The 17992-nt window shown below is 60.9% G+C and overlaps 1 protein-coding gene across 4 annotated transcripts in view; it reads right to left on the bottom strand.

Annotated features, from left to right (window-relative positions):
• Positions 1 to 2527: 2527 nt before the first annotated feature.
• The window catches only part of FAM53B (family with sequence similarity 53 member B), a 120118-nt gene continuing 104653 nt past the window's right edge, over positions 2528 to 17992 (bottom strand). For all 4 annotated transcript variants that reach the window (XM_044240697.1, XM_044240695.1, XM_044240698.1 and 1 more), the window contains exon 5: positions 2528 to 6706. In XM_044240697.1, coding sequence (XP_044096632.1) covers positions 6338 to 6706 — 369 coding nt within the window. In that variant the 3' untranslated portion in view covers positions 2528 to 6337. The remainder of the gene's footprint in view (positions 6707 to 17992) is intronic.

The raw sequence follows: 17992 nt of genomic DNA on the forward strand, positions 1-17992 counted from the left end.
CTGTGGATGACGACCCTTGTCCTGCAGCCCAGAAGGGAGAAGGGCGTCCCTCGCCCTGGGGTCCTTCCAGCCACCCACGGTCCACCGGCCGCAGACCCTCCTTCCCAGCAGGCGAGTGCGGATCTCAAGCCACAGACGCACGTCACGAAGCCGCTTCTGTGGGTGGGGCTGGAGTCAGGGCCGCCAGTGGCCTAAGTACCTGTCTGCGGTCAGGAGGGGCACCAGACCTGCCACTAAGAAACGGCCCTCTGAGCCCAGGGAACAGGCCAGGCTGGCTCCGTGGGCCCTCCCTGCAGAGCCCTGGGGTGAGGCAGGGGCCTGAGTCTGGCCACGCTGCCCAGCAGGACACCCCAGGCTCTGGGGGCCACGAGCCCAGCCATGTCTGGGAGGGGGAGGGGTGGATGGTGCAGAGGGGACAGTCTTGCAGGGTCACCTCCTTGGGGGCACAAGGGCTTCAGCTACCCGCCAGGCCTTGCACTGCAAGTAACCCCGTGCTGCCGGCCCGCGACAACTTTGCGAACCCAGTTCCGCCCAGGTTAATCACGCAGCAAGAGAGTTTAGGTCTCACCTCACGTCCAAGTCCAGGGCTGGCTGGATCCAGATCCCAAGGCATTCCCAGGCAACCCTGAGGCAGGGCCAGGGCAGCCCCTCCCAAATTCCCCCGCGAAGGAAAGGAGGCGGCGCGACCCTGGGAGGACAGGAGGCCGTGACCGGAGGCTGGAGCGTGGCGGGGAGTCTGAGCCGCAACACCAAGCCCGCCCGCCACAGGGCCCGGGCCGCTTCGGTGTCCCGTCCTCCACCAGACTGGGGGCGAATAAGGCTCCTCCAAAGGCCTGGGCCTTCCTGGGGGCCAACCCTGCCCCTCTCAGGTGGAAAGTGGTGCAGAGACGGGGACGCAGGGCAGGACACACGTGCCTGCCTCCTGGGGCTCGTGGTTCCCCCCCCATGTTGGTGTGATCATCCCGAGGACCTCTCCCTTTCTCTCAAAAGTGCCCCATTCAGAGGGTGAACACATTGGTATAAAAAGAAACCAAAAGTCGGAGTCTGCCCTCCGTGACTGTCCGGGGCGATTCCTTCCAGACCCCTCCCAGCCTTCTTTAACACACTGCGGCTTGGCCGAGTCCGCCGTGGTGCCGGGGTCTGGGGCACGGACTCCCGTGTAAGCCCTGCAGGGGTTTCAGCCTGTGCACACCTGGAGCCGCTCCGTCGGCTCGCGGCCTGACATCGGATGCAGGTGCCAGACGGCCCGGCGCCGGGGGCCACAGACCCGTGAGCCCGGCGCTGGGGCCCGGGGCAGAGTCCGGCTTTCAGGCAGATCTGGAGGCACAGGAGCTCGGGCCGTGTCCTTCCCCTGGCACTGGGGGAGATGCAGGGTGGCCGTGGCTGGGCAGGCTGAGCGGAGAGCAGATGCCCCTAAGTGAGGCCAGTTGGAGGCTGGGGCCCAGCCAGGGACCTCAGCTGAGGAGGGCTGGAGGTCTGTCTAGGGCCACCTGGGCAGGGAACAGGAGGCAGAGTCCCTGGGTCCCTGGGCCTTGGCCCTGCAGGGATGCCTATGGAGAGGGGGAGGGGCTCCCCAGCCCCCAAGCTTCAGCCACAGCAGCAGAGTTTCACCTGGGGCACAAACACTTACACCGTCCTGGAACGGGGGCGGCTGCGAGAAGGAAAACCAGCCACAGGAAGAGTCCAGAGTGCTCTGGTGCCTCACAGCCACAGGGACGTCCTCGGGACCTGGCCAGTGTTCTAGGCAGAAACTCTGTGGTTCGATTTCATGGGCAAACGTTGGGTTACAGAAATGTAAACGAGCCTCTGAAGCCTGTCCTCAGCCTCCCGAGCGTGGCTAGCCGAGCGCCCGCGGTCTGGAGGGCCAGGCACGCGGACTGTGCGCCCCGGAGCCCACCCTGGGTCAGGCTGGGAGCGCCGGCCCCCCCACCAGCGGGAGCCGTGCGGGTCTGAGCCCTGCTGCCCGCGTGGGGAACGGCCCGCCCGCACCACGTCCTCGCCTAGCCCGTGGGGGGAGGCGGCAGGCTGCGGGGCGCCAGGCCGGGCCTTCCGCGGCGGCAGCAGCAGCAGCAGCAGCGCGACCTGGGGCGCACGGCCCTGTGCGGGGCCCAGCTGGCGAAGGCGGACTCCTCTCCCGCTCCTGACTCCGGAATCCCATGGAGCCGGTGTCTGCTCTGCCGTCCTGGGGTCTCTGGCTCCCGGATGGACAGAGAGGCCGGCCCCTCCACCTCCAAACACGCACCCGTGTACACACGCGTTGCCCTGGGGACCGGGCAGCTCGGACGGTGCCTCTAGAGGGCTCCCTCATGCCCACAGCTGTGGCCACGCAGTGGCTCGCTCCCCTTCCCGCATCAGCCTCTGGAGAGCTAAGGTGTCTGTTCGCCCCATCTCACCACCCTGACCCTGAGGCTCGGAGGGGAGAGGAGGGCCTGGCCTCGGCCCCTGCCAACCCAGAGCCACTGCTCCCGTGGACAGAGTGGGGAGCCACCAATCCACCACAGCCGACAAACCACGCAGCAGGCTCCCGGAGGCTGGGTACTGAACCAGGAAGCTTTATTTACACAGTAAGAGGAACAAGCAAATTCCTGAGAGACTAGAGCGGCTCTAGTGCAAGACAGTTGTGGCCCGCGTGGGAGGACAGGCAGCCGTGGCGGGGGTGCGGGGTGCAGGCCCAGTGCCTTCCGCACACATGTGGCTCGGCCCCCGGCGGGCTGGCCCAACGCCATTAGCTTCGGCTGCCTCACTATTGGGGGTTCAGCAGTCCCACGGGCGGAGCCTCGGGAAAGCACGCTACAGCCCCCCCAGCAGCTCCTGGGACATCTCCTCCACGCACTGAAAACACAACCTATTTGCCAAAGAGACTATGCTAGAACAGGCTATCCTACCTAGGCTACGAGATCTCTGCTGTGCTCTGGGGGGTGGTTTGCATTATCTTAGGCAGGCTCTCCTCTGACTGGAGCCAGCAGGAGAGGTTTGACCAGCTGCGCGGCTGTGGCAAGATGCGGCGTCACTACCTGTACGGGGCGGGGTGGGGGGCGGAGTGCCTGGGCCACGGCAGCCACGGCCCAGCTGGCCACGGAGTGCGCATGACTTGAACCTCACGGGCAGATGTGGGGGTGCAGGCCGGGCCCGCGGCAGAGCATCCAGGGCTCTGTGTTAAGTACCGCGGAAGCTCCCCGAGACCCGCAGCGGCCCGAACCCGCCGCCCAGGGAAGCCTCCGCGGGAGCAGGGAGCTCGCGCGCCGCCCTGTGCACTAGGAGACCCATTTGAACGTTGGGATTTTCTTTTCAACGTGGACTTTTCCTTTATTTAAATTTTCTTTCCGCGTACAAATTCACAAAACTTTCCTGCTACAAACATTTTGATGACGAGTAAGGCTTTCTGAGAATGAAAATCTATGGGTGATCGGCACAAGCACCCCCGTGGCCTGGACGTCGTGTCTGCCCGCGGGCCCCGCGCCAGCCCCGGCCTCCACCGCGAGTAAGGCAAGAGGGTTTGTGGTAAACGGTTAAGGCCACGGACCCCGGCCCGGCCCAGGCCCTGCGGGCAGACAGCGGCTCTTGTCAGTCCTACGGCCGTAGCAGATGCTCCTTCCGGAGCAGGTCGGGACACACGCAACAGGGAGCCTCTCCTCCCCACCCCGCTCTCTGGGAGCTACAACCCTGCGTTCGTCCTTCAGGGACCCCGGGCAGGCAGGCGGCTAGTTCAGGCCCCCTTCCAGCTCGGAACTCCCTGGGTCTCCTTCAGAGGCAGGAGCTCACAGGCATCCCCTAGGAGAGGCGTGCCAGCCCGCCCACGGCCCCGCGGGGACAGGCACACGCAGCCAGAGGGAGCCCCTGGGCGAGCCTCCCTCCAAGAGCCTCCAGACCAGAAGTCCCGGCGTCAGCAGGGCCGAGAGGGACACGCCTGCCTGGACGGCAGGGCGGCACCTTCTGCACGGGGCGGGCGCTCTAGTCCAAGGGGAATGTGAGACGACCGGAGGGCATTTCTTTCTCGGAGAAGAAGGGGCAGTGGCCGCTCTCCCCCACTGCTGCTGTGGGCTTGCGCTAGGAGCTTTGGCGGGAGTGAGGACAGCAAAGAGGGGCCTGAGGAGGCTGGAGGGCCAAACCCTGCCTGGGGCTGGGGTAGCTTTTGCCCGAAAGTGCCACAGGACTGGGTTTGAGGGTCGACGGGACCAGCTCGGGCGGAGGTGGGAAGGCTTGGCCTTCCTTGCCACAAGGCCTGAGAACGGGGAAGCAGCTGGTGGGTGGGGTATGCAGGCAGGTCGCCCGCCCCATGGCGCTGTGCCACACACCCACCACCTCAGGTGCCTGCCCAGCTGACCCTGAGGAAAGGCAGGGGTGGGGGGTCACCACTCAGGTCCGTCTGGCTCACCTCAGTCCCTCACTGTGCTGTGGACCAGGAGATGGGACCCTGGATGGGACTCCTTCCACAGGAAGGAGGTTTAAGAGACCACACTCCCTCAGTGGCCCCTCTTGGTGTGGGTTGGGTGCCAGTACTGGGTGCCAAGGTTTCTGAGGAGTCACCAGAGTGTGCTCTCCCAATTTGTAACTCAACGACCCCAGCCCCCGCTGGCTTTGCTCTAAGAAGATGTGGCCTCCATGACCCACTACGGGGGGACGAGGCAAGATGGCAGGCCCACCCAGAGCCACCGGCTCCCTGCTTTCTCTTCGGGGTCCTGAGGGGACGTGCCTTTGGTGGGAGCCACTGAAGGGAACTGTTTCCGGCCCCAGGACCTTCCCTGTGTCCACACAACCATGATGCTATCTGACCTGAGGCTTTGAACACAATCTGGGATTGTGTTCACTGAATTGAGATCTTCTCTACAAGCATCTTGTGGCTGATTTTTAAGAAACACCACCCCAGAAATCAGAACTTGAGCACCACGCTTTTCGTGGAGGCAAACCGTGAAGGTGTGAGTACAGTTTCCCAAACAGGGTCTTTCTTTTGGGGAAAGAGAGTGAGAACCTTGGTGCTCACTCTGTGCACGTGAGGCCTTCGCTGTCCACAGAAGATGAGCAAAAGCAGGGAGACTACGAATGTGCCTTTGTTACGTGTCAGCAAACTCAAGAGAATACACCGGTTATTTTTAGCCGTAGTGGGGAAAGGAGCCACTTGCTCATAAGCCGACAAAATTGCTATTGTCTGAGGAAGATGCCAAGTTTGCTACAAGCCAGAGTCCGAGAGAGCAGAGCCCGTGTGGTGTGTCTGCCAGCCGGGCTTCCTGAGAGCGAAACCTCAGGGGGTCGGGGTTGGGGAGGGGTTGGGCGGGCTCCCCTGCAGCAGGGCATCCGCAGGGGTGCCTGGAGCTGGGGACCGTGCATGCTCCCTGCACTGTGCCCGCCGTATGGACGCCGCGTGGAGGCGCTCTGCTCCCCGGGCTGAGCAGCAGGGGCGCTCATCGGGGGCGGGGGTGCACTGGGATGAAGGCCAGCATCCCACCGACCAGCGCCAGTGTGCTTCGAATACGGCAGGCGGCCTTGCGGGTCCCCGGTCCAGGCCCCCCAGAGCAGCCCACAGGCCGCCTCCACCCCTGAAACGTGCACAGGGCCTGGGTGCACGGACCTGCTCACAGCTCCTGCCTCCCGAGGACGTTTTCAAGAGGTTGCCCGTTACTGGTGACCTCTCCTGGCTCACCTGAATCCAGCTGATCCCCCAGGGACAGGTTGGCCAAAGAGAATGGCTGCCACGTGCCAGCCCTGCCCAAGCGGCTCCCGGAGTGGCAGAGAGCCAGGGGGTCAGGCTCTCCACGCCACGGGAGAGGCAGGGAGTTCTCTTTTCGCCAACAGACCCACCCACGTCTACCCAACGCAGACGCCTCCAACAAGCAGCCCGAGCTGTTCGCCAGGCCCCCAGAGTTCCGACATGGTGCCCCCCACCCCGGCACCCCAGGGCCTCGGTCTCCCACACTTGGAATTAAGGCCAAATGGTTCTGATGTTACTCCAGAGGAAAGCGTCTCCCGAACCTTCCCAAGCCTGAAGCAGGGAGACCTGGGAGAGAAGGCACGGAATACAACGGACTGAAGGAGGCTGTGGGGCCGACCCCCCGGAAATGAACCTGAGCAGGAGGCCGGGAAGGGCCCGACCCCGCAGGACGGCCCTGAGCACGCGCCCACCCCCGCCAGCCCCACAGAGCACAGAGCAGCGGACTCTGCGGGACCCGGCAGGGCGGCCGGCGAGGAACGGGGGGAAGGGGCCCAGCCCAGGAAGCTGCTCTCGGGCTCCGGCGGCCCCTTGGACGGCCGCGGCCGCTGTGCCGGTGAGATGCGGGGGCGGGCGGCGGTGCGGCGCGGCCGGGCCTGCGGGGGGCTCCCCGCCTCAAGTGCCCGCCGCCCCTCAGTTGTTCTCGATCTGTTCAATGTCCAACTCGCCGTCCAGGGAGCAGGGGCTGTTCCCGGCTGCCCCGCGGTCCCGCCAGGCCGAGGCCGGCCCCCAACTCCGGGCGCAGCCGTCGCCCAGGCCGCAGCCGCCCGACTCCTCACAGCTCTGCTCCTCCTTGCAGGCCAGCTGGTCGTCGAAGGCTGGGGGCAGAGGCTCGGGGACCGGGGTCCCGGCGGGGGTCCTGCCCCCCAGGCTGGAGGCGGAGGCCGAGAGCAAGGCGGTCCAGGACCTGGTGCTGCTGACGTGGAGGGCAAAGGGGCTGTGCGGGCCGCAGTCCTCCATCCCCGCGCTCAGGCAGCTGAGGCTGCTGAAGGTCTGACAGTTCTGTGGGGAGACAGACGCACGGGTCAGCCGGGGTCCCGCGCCCATCCCAAACCCAGGGGCTGTACGGCCCCGACGGCAGCCGCAGCCCCTGGGGCGACCTGGTGAAGGGTCGGCGGGGCGGTGGAGGCCCACCAGAGCCCGGCCTCCTCCAACAGCCGGGCAAGAAGAGGGGCCGTCGGCAAGTGGGCGTGAGGAAATATGCCCCGGCCAGTGAACAGCGGGTTCACACACACAAAATCCAGTTACCCACACATGAAGGAAAGGGCCCGAGCTGGATACCACCCAGGCGAAGGGAAGCTGCGGCGAGAAGGCCGGGCTCCGAACCCGGAGCAGACCGCGCTTCCCCAGGGCGAGCTGGCAGAAACGCAGCGCCTCCCCTCCGGCGGGCCCTCGCGGGCGGATGCCGCAGCTCTGCGGGCCGGGTCGCTGGGCTCGCCCACCAGGGGCCTCAAGCAGACCCCTCAGCCTCCCTGGCCCCGGCTGCCTCACCTGTTAAGAGGTAAACAATGGTCCCTACCTGTTCCGTAGGCTCTCTGAGGGCCCAGTGGGAAACAGAGGCTGCCTGCCAAGTGCTGCCTGTGTGGGGCCAGCCCGGGGGCTCCCTGAGTGGCAGGTGCAGCTCCAACAGGACCCCAGGGTGCTTGGGGACACCTGTTCTCAAGAGGGGGCAGGCCCAGTCCTGCGCACAAGTGGGTGAGGTTAAACGCCTGCTTTCACCACGAATTGGGACAGAGGGGTATGACGGCTGGGGGTGCCCACAGCCTCGCTCTGGGGACCCCCCAAAGGACCAGCAGCCATATAGTCTCCTCTCAAAGGGGACCCGAGGAGAGATGGGCTAGAGGGCAGAGGAGAGGCCTTTGGGGCGTGAGGTGGGGACCGGGAGCGCCGAGATCACAGGCGTGTCCCAAGGGCCCCGGTTCTTTCACAGGCTGCGGTGTTCACACACACTCCGCGGCAAGGACGACCACCGGCTGTCCTGGCAAACGAGCGGCTGAAACAGGCTCAGCCAACGGAAAAGAAAAGCCGCCCTCTCTGGAGGAGGTGGCTGTGCCGCGTCTTGGGCTCGCTCATTGTTCCCAAACGCTCCGGAGCAAACTGGTCTCATGGGTTTGCCTTCCTTGGAATCTTTTGATTAACCAAGAAAGGTGAAGCCCGGAGGGCGGGGGTGGGGGGGCGGGTGGTGGTGCTGGGGGACTCTGGGAGAGCGCGCTGGGATCAAAGAGAGAAGGGCCAGGCCACCGATGAGAGCTGTGAGGCTGGCCCAGGCCTGGTGGAAGCCCAGGTGACGGTCCCCGCCGACTGGGGGCCCTCCCGTCCCCTGGCCTAGGGGCGCTGTGGGGTTCAGCAAGGCCTCCGTCCACACGGTGCACATTCTGTTCCCCACCACTGCGGAGAGCTGGAGATGGCCCCCAGACTAGAATGTGACCTGACTCTTGGCAGGTGGAGGCCCCAGACCCCCGTGAGGGGAGGGTCTCGGGGGCCCCTTCTGCCTTCCAGCCACTCTCTTCTCCTGCCTAGACCTGAGCCAGGACAGAAGGAAGTGGGCGGATGGCCTTGCCTGGACAGGATTGTCAACCTCCACCTCAGGCCGGGTCCCCAGCTGCTCTGCACACAGAGCAGCAGAAGCAAGGTGGGGACATGTCTGGAGCCCAGGTACCCAAGGAGCCCGACCAGGCCCTGCTGCCGGGCTGCGCAGTCAGCCTCTTGGCCCTAGAGGAGCTGTGTTGTGTGAGGACATGCAGAGAGTGGCGAGTGACACCTGTTACAGAGTAATAATGTCTGATGTGAGCCGGATGTGCTACGGAGGGGGTCACAGGCAGTGGCCCCGGGGATCGCCCACGGCCGTTCACCCCAGCGTGCCAGACACCTGCTGGGAGCCCCAACATGGCAACAGTGGGAAGGCTGGCGTAAACCTGAACAGGAAACACTCCTGAGACTGCGTTCACCCTCCCTGGCTGCTCGGACTGCCCCCCGCCCACAGATCCTGGGGTGGGGGGGCAGCAGGGTAAAGGTGCAAGTGGAGGGGGTGGAGGACTCTGCGTCTGGCTTTATGGCAAATGTGACCGTCTGTGTCTGCACACTAATCAGGTTAAACATTAGCCGCACCAGCAGCAGGGCGCTGGGGCCCCCAGTCTGCTGGGACCTTCCTGCCTTTGCCTAATGTAGTCCCTGGAGAGAGCTGAGGAGGGACAGGCTATCACAGACCTGGGCTCTGCCACCAATGAGCACCAGGGTTTCACATAAGAGCCTCCGAGCTACGGACCTCAGCACACCCGGCAGATAAGGGGTGGCCCGGGGCACCTGGGGCCACCCTGCGGCAGCTGTCTGGGATAACGAGGTCCTTTCTGCTTTGCAAGAGGGCAAGAATCTGCCAGGAGTGGTTGGTGAATGTTGACACAAGCATACCCCAGGGTGTCACCGAACCCCACCCCCCAGAAGTCCTCAAAGGCACCTGCTGCTTGACTGCAAAGCCAATGTCACCTTGAAAACTTTGTTGACTCAAAACTCAGCCATTTCGGCCACAGTCTTGGAAAAAACGAGACCAGCCCGCCGAGTGCCCCAGCTGGTGGCAAGTCCCACCTGCCAGGGAGCAACGTGACCGACACAATGTGGCAGTGTGCGTCCTGCCCAGACTCCGTCCCCGGTGAGCCTACCCTGTGCCGACGCCCAGGGCCCAGGGCTACCTGTGCCCACCGCGCCCTGGGGGCAGGGTCCTGCCCAGTCTCTCCTGGCAGCTCACACTCCCCAGAAGCCCGGCTCCCACAGAAGAACACTGCCCGGGCCTGTTGGAGGCCCCGAGGCCTGCGGGCCCTCAAAAATGTCTGGGGAAAAGCTGCTAACAAGTTCAAAGCGCCACGTGAACACATCATTCCATGGTGAAATGGTTGCTCCGGGACAAAAGTCCCCCACCCCAAACTCTGCTCTCCTGAGGCCCAGCCCTGGCCCAGGGATTGGCCACCCACTTGGGCACAGGCCTGCTCAGGTAACCAAGATCAGAAGCAGCCATCGCCGCGGCCTCAGGCTAGTGGCTGGAAACACTGTTCAGCACCCCAGTCCCAGAGTCTGGGGCAGCTTCCAGAAGGAGCCCTAAACGTCAAGATCTTCCCATCAGATCCGTCAGACCTCAGCTCTAGCCAGCCACATTCCAGCCCACCCCAACCGTCCCCCCGGGTTTCACAGCCAGGAGCAATGGGCCCCTCTTCCGCATTCCTACATCCTCCTGGGTGGGAGGCCTTGGCCCGGCCCTGGGGACAGAGACAAAGGTCCTCACCTTCCGCGGTGCGGCCCCAGTGAAAGGCTGTGTGGTCCTCCTTGCAGACAGAGGCCCACCAGATCCTGGGCAGCAACAGCACCTCATCTGCAGGCCCAGTTCCCTTCTCGACAACCAGTCCCTCCCCCGCCCCCCCAACCACCCACACTGTGGAGGGTCCAGGAAGGTCACGGTCCCTCCAGATGGACTGGTTTCCTGCCCCCAGGAAACCCACGTTACCTCAACAGACACTCAGCCCCAGCTGGCTGCATGCACCAACTTGGGCCCCAAGCTCAGTCCCTCCTCTAGTGTCACTGCTTTAATGCCAGCCTAGAGGGGCACAAGGGAGGGAACCCAGAATCGTCTACAAGCTGAACTGCACCACAGGCTTTACCAATAAAGACCCAGAGCATTAAGTCTGGTGGGTAGGGAAACAAGAGACTTCTCCTGAGAAGAGTTCCAGGATGCCAGAGGGTGGAGGAAGGGTTAGGGGCATCCCACGCAAGGACAAGGGCAAACGTGGGCTTTTGGAGTGCCGGTCCCCTTTCTCCCGACCGTCCTACCCTAAAGAGGGCAAGCTGTTCTCATTCCCGTCTCCCTGGCCACCCCCAATGCCCTGAACCCCCCCAAGGCCCTGAACCTAGCACGGGCGGTGGACAGTTGGGACAGAGCTTCTGGAGTTGGAGGAAGTGGGCCCAGGTCTGGCTCCCCCACTGCTGACTTTCCAGAACAGCAATGTGGGTCCTGGCCAGAGGCCGGCTGCAGGAGCACGGCCGGCTGTTTGCTGGGACCCCTCTCCAGGGCTGTTCTGTGTCCTGGGCATAGTGTCCCCACAAAGCGCGCCTTAGAGCCTTACAGCTAGCACTGCACTGGGACAACACGTGGCCCCCGAGGCGCACGCTTCCCAGACGAGCCCAGCGAGAGCCCCCCACTCCAGCTTTGGCTGCTGGACTAGACAAGCACACTTGGCTTTTCCTCCGTGGAAGCCTGTCCCCCTCTTTTCAATCCAGCTTTACAGATCTCTTTGCGTCACAGATTTGGAGGGAGCTACCTCTAGTCCCTCTAGAAAGAGGGCCCTAAAGAAGCCCAACTCACAAGTCAGGATCATCGGACCCAGAGCCTTCCTGGCCTGAGCTGCCCGGGGCCTTGCAGCCGCTCTGCTGAAAGTTGCTGGGTCCAGGGCTCTGGCGAAGCAGAGGCCATTTCCTTCCCAGACACTCTGATGAGAACACAACTCTCCAAGCATCAAGAGAGCACCAGACCACGAGGATGGCTAGCGGCCTGGAAGTTTTCTAAGTCTCATTTATGCTGGACGTTGGCACAGAAACAACTAAGGAGGCAAGACATGAGATTTCCTGGGGGTGGGTTTGTCCTTTGTTGTTGGTGCTGTTGTTTTTAATGTCTTGGAGAAGAAAAAAAGGTCCCAGCACATGCTGGGCCAAACGAGAATCCATCTCTGGCAAATCTGAATTTTGCATGAAGGCCAGCTGTCTCAGAGGAAGCTCCGGGGCCCAAGGAGTCACGTTGGGGTGGGGGGGGCAGTTTCTGCCAAGGCTGCCCAGGGTCAACACTGTTGGGGGGAGCAGCGGGGTGACATGCTGGGGCTCGAGAGGCCTGAGCCCAGCGGCACGGCCTGTGCTGGACACCGCTGCTCAGGGCCCTGGAAAGGCTGGCCCTTCGCTCTGTGCCCCTTATCATCGTGCCCCAGCCACAGCCCAGCTCACACTTCTGTGCCAGGCGGGTCAGCTGCTCACACAGGCCTGTGTCGAGGCCCAGCCCATTTCTATGAAATGCTTACCTTTGGGCTCTACAAGAGGCAGCCTTTTCGAGTCTAGACTGTTTCTCTATCCACAGAAACAAGGGAAACCCAGATAGGCCCGTAAAAATAGGAAATAGAGTTGCCCCAAGGGGAGCCTTTGGGGCCCAGTGAGCCCTCTGATTTGGCACTGGCTACCTGGGGCTCTCTCCCAGATCACAGGTTCTAGAATCAAAATCCCAGGGAGCCAGCAACTATCTCTGGGGCATAATGACAGCCCTGCCAGTTACTAGGATGTCCCTGGCTTCCTGGGCCACCACTTCCACAATTTATTTCCGCAGAGGCCACACATGTTTACTGAGCACCTCTCTACCTGGCAGGCTCTGTTCACCCACCAAAACCCATCTTTGCATCCCATCCCCTCTGGAAGCCATCCATGAGCCTGTGTGTGCCATGCCTAGCCCCACGCAGCCCTGACCCTGCACCCCACTGCCTGGCTCGGGTGACGGGTCACGTGAGGAGCTCAAAGCAGCCTGGGAGCATAAGGGAGGACGCACGTGGCGAGCCCCACCTGGCTCGGCTTGTGCGCCTGCGCAGCCCGGAGGGCCCCAGACTGCCGTGGGCAAGGACAGGCCTTGGTGGCCCAGAGCCCCGCAAGCCCTCTGAGTGGTGCCCCCCTCCCCGGCCCAGGCCACACTGTGACAGACATGGTTTCTGCACCGGAACCCCAGGGGGCAGATGGCCCGTCCGGACACAGAAGGTGTGGAAGCCAATGCGAAAGGGCCTTCCAGCACTCTGGCAATCAGAAAACCCAACATTTTGTTTCTGCGGCGTGCGTCCCAGCCAGCACACACTCAGGACAGGACTTGTGAAACCACCTCGCTCTCGGGTTGGAGTAAGGAGAATTCCTTGCCTAACAAAAGTCCAGGGGCCTTTCCAAAGCACACAAGGGCTCTGGCAGGGGGCCAAGGCTAACATGCTGCCGGGACGTATAGGGTGTCGGGGGGCAGCTCCTACAGGAGCAGGACAGGAGAGCATGGAAGGGCACGGTTTCTGTCCAGATGCCTGGAGCTGGGTGATCTGAGGGCCACAGCGGGGCGCAGGGAGCAAAGACTCCAGAGTATCGGGCCCTCGCAGCTCTGTGTCCCTGTTCCAAATAGTGACTTCCGGAGAAAGAGGATTCTTTTTGGAAAAATGAGCAAATCGTCAACCAGTTTAACAACTGCATTTTGCAGACTGGCAGACTGAGGTCAAGATCAGGGATTAGGACTGGTAGCTGACATGCGACCAGACCTCTGACTTCCAGGCTGCGCTCCGGAGAACAGCTGATCCTCAGGCAGAACGGCGGCCCAGAAAAGGCTAGACAAGCCAGGGCTGGAATCCCAGCTCCTGAGTGCCCTCTGCGGAACCCTGGCAAACCATTAAACTTCTGAGCCTCAGTTTCTCCTTTGTACCAGGAGGCTAAGAAGAGCCCCAAAGTCATAGCACTGTCTGGGGAAATGACTGCAACGAGAGCACCAAGGAGGCCAATGAAGGGGCCGCAAACCTGAGCCCCTGCCGCCCGCCCACCCCCACCCGCCCCACACCTCACTCGGGCCCAGAGGGCTCAGGTTTTGGAACAGAATCTGTACCACAGGGGGCCAAATCCAACTGCCCTTTTAAAATTTTTATTTATTTGAGACAGAGTACGAGAGACAGCATGAGAGCCGGGGGCGGGGGGCCGAGGGAGAAGCAGACTCCCCACAGAGCAGGGAGCCCGATGTGAACATGATCCTCGAACTCTGGGATCATGACCTGAGCCAAAGGCAGAGGCTTAACCAACTGAGCCACCCAGGCATCCCCAACTTCCCCCCCCTTTTTTTTAAGATTTTATTTATTTGACAGATCACAGGTAGAGAGGCAGGCAGGGGGCGGGGAGCAGGATCCCCACTGAGCAGAGAGTCCGATGCAGGGCTTGATCCCAGGACCCTTGAGATCATGACCTGAGCCAAAGGCAGAGACTTAACCCACTGAGCCACCTAGGCGCCCCCCAAATGCCCTTTTTAATCCAAACCTGCTTTCAGAAGTAAGAAGACACGGCAGTGACACAGAAGGTACAATCTCTGGGAACAGAAATGTAAAAACTGGCCAAAATGATACGAAGAAAACTGTCAAGAACACAAATGCAGGCTTGCACGAAGCAGAGTAACACGGTGTGCTGTGGACAGGAAGACTTGGACCTCAAAAATGTGTAAATTCTCCCCAAGGGAATTCCTAAACTGAATGCAATCCCAATGTAAAATATCAATAGCACACAACCCCCCCAACCCAACCATCTTCAAACAAAGCGATTCTCAAGTTTTTAATGGAAAATAAACAGGAGGGGTGCCTCGGTGGCTCAGTGGTTGAGTGTCTGCCTTTGGCTTGGGTATGATCCCGGGGTCCTGGGATTGAGCCCTGCACAGGGCTCCCTGCTCAGTAGGAAGTCTGCTTTTCCCTCTCCCATTCCCCCTGCTTGTGTTCCTTCTCTCACTGTCTCTCCGTCAAATAAAGAAATAACATCTTTTTTAAAAATTAAAAAAATTAACAGGAGAGATTAATCAGGAAAACTGTATGGAACAGAGGAGACACGCTTTCTACCAGATGCAAAGACATACATGAGAGTCTCAATAATGAAGAGTTCCCTACCACATGCGGACACGCAGAGACCAAGACATCCCCTCAGTGCCTCAGCACCCGTGCCGGTGGCATCTCAGAGCAGAGAGTAAAGGACGGAATTTTCAGTCGCTGGTGTTGAGATGAATGGGGGCCATTAACAAAGAAAAGAAAAGCTGGCTCCATACTCAGGCCACATCCATGATAAAGTCCATCCACGAGGGCCAAACACTGCAGTATAAGGCCCAGAAACATGGGAGAATTTCTTTATCATCTCGGGATAGAGGGACCTTTCTCAAACTCCATATCCAGATTCATAAAATAGTAAATTCGATAAAAACATACACGGGTCAAAAAATGCCACAAGCATCAGAGGGAATGTAAAATTGTATGGCCACTTGGGAAAACAGTCTGGCAGTTTCTCAAAACATGAGACCCAGAGCTACCATGTGACCGAGCAGTTCCAGAACTGGTACATACCCAGGAGAAGGAAAGACGCGTCCACACAAACACGTGTCCACACAAACACGTGAGCCCAACGTTCACGGGGCGTCACTGACCACGCCCCCAACGTGGAGACAACTGCGCTGTCCGCCCACAAAGAATGGATCAGCAAGATGCAGTCTGTCTGGATGATGGAGCACTGTCCGGCCACAGAAGGAGGAAGCCGTGACACCTGCTGCCACAGATGGGACCGTGGAGACGCCAGGCTGAGTAAGGAAGCCACACGAGAGACCACGTGCCGCATAATCCCGTTTACACAGGAAGTCCAGAACTGGCGACTTCCCATCCAGAGGGTCGATTTTAGGTTGTCCGGGGCTGGGGAGTGGCTGAGGGTGATGGGAAGTGATTACTGGGAGGTATGGGGCTTTTTGGGGGGATGGTGAAGTGTCTTAAGATGGGCTACAATGACCCGCTGGCACACTGACGGGAATATACCAAGTCAGGAATATATGAAAACCACTAAAATGTGTACGCCTTTTCCCCCCAAGATTTTTAATTTATTTTTTAAACGCATTTTTAATCTCTATACCCAACATGGGCTCTCACTCACGTCCTTGAGATCAGGAGCCACATGCTCCACCCACTCGGCCAGCCAGGTGCCCCTGAACTTGTACACTTTAAATGAGTGGAGGGTACAGCATGTGAATTGTATCTTAATAAAGCTGTTACAAGATGGCAAAAGCGAAGTCCAAGGCAAAGAACAAATTAGAGATCAAGATCTATAGCTCATACGCCAGGAAAAACTCATCTTCCTAATACACCACGGAGAAGAAAAAGAGCAATAATAACTCAACTTTCTTAGAAAGACAAATGAACCCAGCTCAGGACACCTGAACAGCTTTCAGACAGACAAAGGACAGAGGCGTGACTGCTAACGGAAAGGCAAACTAAGGGGTCACGGAGAGACCATGTGTCACTCATCCACTTGGCAAAACTCACGTGTGGCCAGTGTGTGTCAGTGGGGACATGGGCCACCTGCAGAAACCATCGGGGGCCGTGGCTCCTACAATGTCACTGGGGCCACACCCTCCAGGTGACACACACGCCATCCGTGGCCCAGCGGCCCTCCTGGGGGACTGCATCTCCAGGAGGACCCACCTGCATGGCTGAGAGGACGCAGGAGCTCCGGAGCTCACTGCTGCGCACGCCAGCATGGGTTCGGGGGCCCGGGAGGGCAGCCTGGGAAAGAGGGGCCATGGTCACAGGACAGGACATCCTGCAGCTTGGCTCTGACACAAAAACACCTCCCGGGTCCGTCATTTAAGAGAGCAAAGTGCAGAAGAGTAGATAAAGCAGGTTATCTTTTGTGTAAGAGAGGGGGAAAAAAAAGGGAAATTATCATCTGCTTCTATTTGCATAAAGGAGTTCTAGAAGGATCACAAGAAACAAAGTAGCAGTTAACCTGAAGGCAAGACTCTCCACTATTATTTTAATTTTTGAACACATGAAGGTACTATCAAAAAACAAAATATGTATGTATGTATGTGTGTGTTAATTTTAAGAGGAGAATACACACTGAGTTAGAAATTCAGAGAAGGATGACCCACAGGCCCAAATCTTATTCAAATGGTCACTTCCATTTTCAAAAAAAAAAGGAGGCCCCCCCATCTCCAAATTAAGTCATTTTTATGTTTCTCCATCAAAGTTCTTTTTGGCTTTCCTTCTTACTGGCAGGAACGAGGCTTGTGCATTTCTGAAAATGGAACTTTGCAGAACTGGGCAGGAAAGAAAAGCCCCTACCAGCCCCGAGTTCCTGCACTTAATAATCACCAAATTAAACCTGAGGTTCATACAAGCACGGGATGTGAAAACGCCGAGAAGTGCCACCCCGGCCACACAGGTGCCAGACGTCTGCGCGTGGGCTGCGGGCGAGCGGCCGCTCAGCGGCTGGAGGGGCTCCCACGGATCGCAGCTGGAGCCGGGGGATCCCGGGAAAACATCTCGCTGCCGCAGAGGTTCGCGTGGCTCCCTGCCCGCCGGGTAGAGGCTGGTTTGGGGCTTCCTGCTCCAGGCTTTGTGGGCAAACCCAAGGTGGGGCTTGGGGGCTGCTTGGTGCCCCGAACCTCTGCTCTCCGACGCGCAGTTTGGTGGGTGTCAGCCGCTCGCTCGGAGCAGCTGCCCGGCCCTGCCAGCGGGGGGCGCTACGAGGAGGCTGCGAGTTTGCCAGAAGGGGGTGGGGAGGCACCGCCCCTGGAGCCTGCCGCACTCCAGCCCCGGCGCCCCGGGGGAGGGGACTCTGGGACACGCGCCGGAGCCGGACATCTGGGCCTGGCGTCCAGGGTCGTGCTGTGCGGCCGGAGCCGCCGGTTCCACCTGCCGTCGCCGTGCTTCACCTCTGACAGAGAGAGGAGACGCGGCGACAAAGCTCCAGGTGTCAACTTGGGCCGCACTTGCTGTCAGCTGGTGGGGGGACGCGTCTTTCCTCGCAGCAATAAAATCTGAACCATGAAGGTAAGCCCACGGTGCGGGAGCACAGCTACCGGATTCATCGCGTGGAAAACTACACAAGCGACGCCGAGAAGCTCCGCAGGGGCTGCCCCTTTCAGCTGACAAGGGCTCCCCATCTTGGGATGAGCCTGGCTTCCCAGGGGCCACCCACAGCCCTGCCCGCTCCCAGGAGCCACAGCCCGGCTGGACACAGACAGCCCCGGCTCTCCCACCCCTCGGCGCTTGTCCATGTAGCCGGAGTGGGAGGGCAAGCCTGGGAGCAGGGCTGTCCTGGGGCCCCGAAGAAGGGGTCCCCTGCTCTGCCAAGCTCCTCTGCGAAGAGGCCCCAGGGGACGTGCACAAATGTCCGGCTGCCCTCACGTTCGCAGCACGAAGTTGGGCTTCCTCCCTAAACCCCGAGGAGCTCCTCACTGACCACAAAGGGGCCCGTGGCAGACGACCTGGGCCCCCTCCCAGATCTGTGACTCGGTCAAGGGCGACGGCTCCCCGGGAAGGCGCGGCAGGCAGGAGAACAGTCCGCAGAAGGGGCATCAGACACGACGTCCAGGCACCACTCAGGAGGGCCTCGGGCAAACCCGCCCTGCTCTGGGCCTCCAGCTGCCCTCTGTTCTGGGAATGGGTGGGTCCCAAGGGTCGCCCCTGCTGGCTCGGCCTCCCAGCAGGCTGCAGAAGGCAGGAGGCAACAAGCATCCTC

The sequence above is a fragment of the Neovison vison genome, chromosome 2 (assembly GCF_020171115.1).
Source record: "Neovison vison isolate M4711 chromosome 2, ASM_NN_V1, whole genome shotgun sequence".
NCBI lineage: Eukaryota > Metazoa > Chordata > Mammalia > Carnivora > Mustelidae > Neogale > Neogale vison.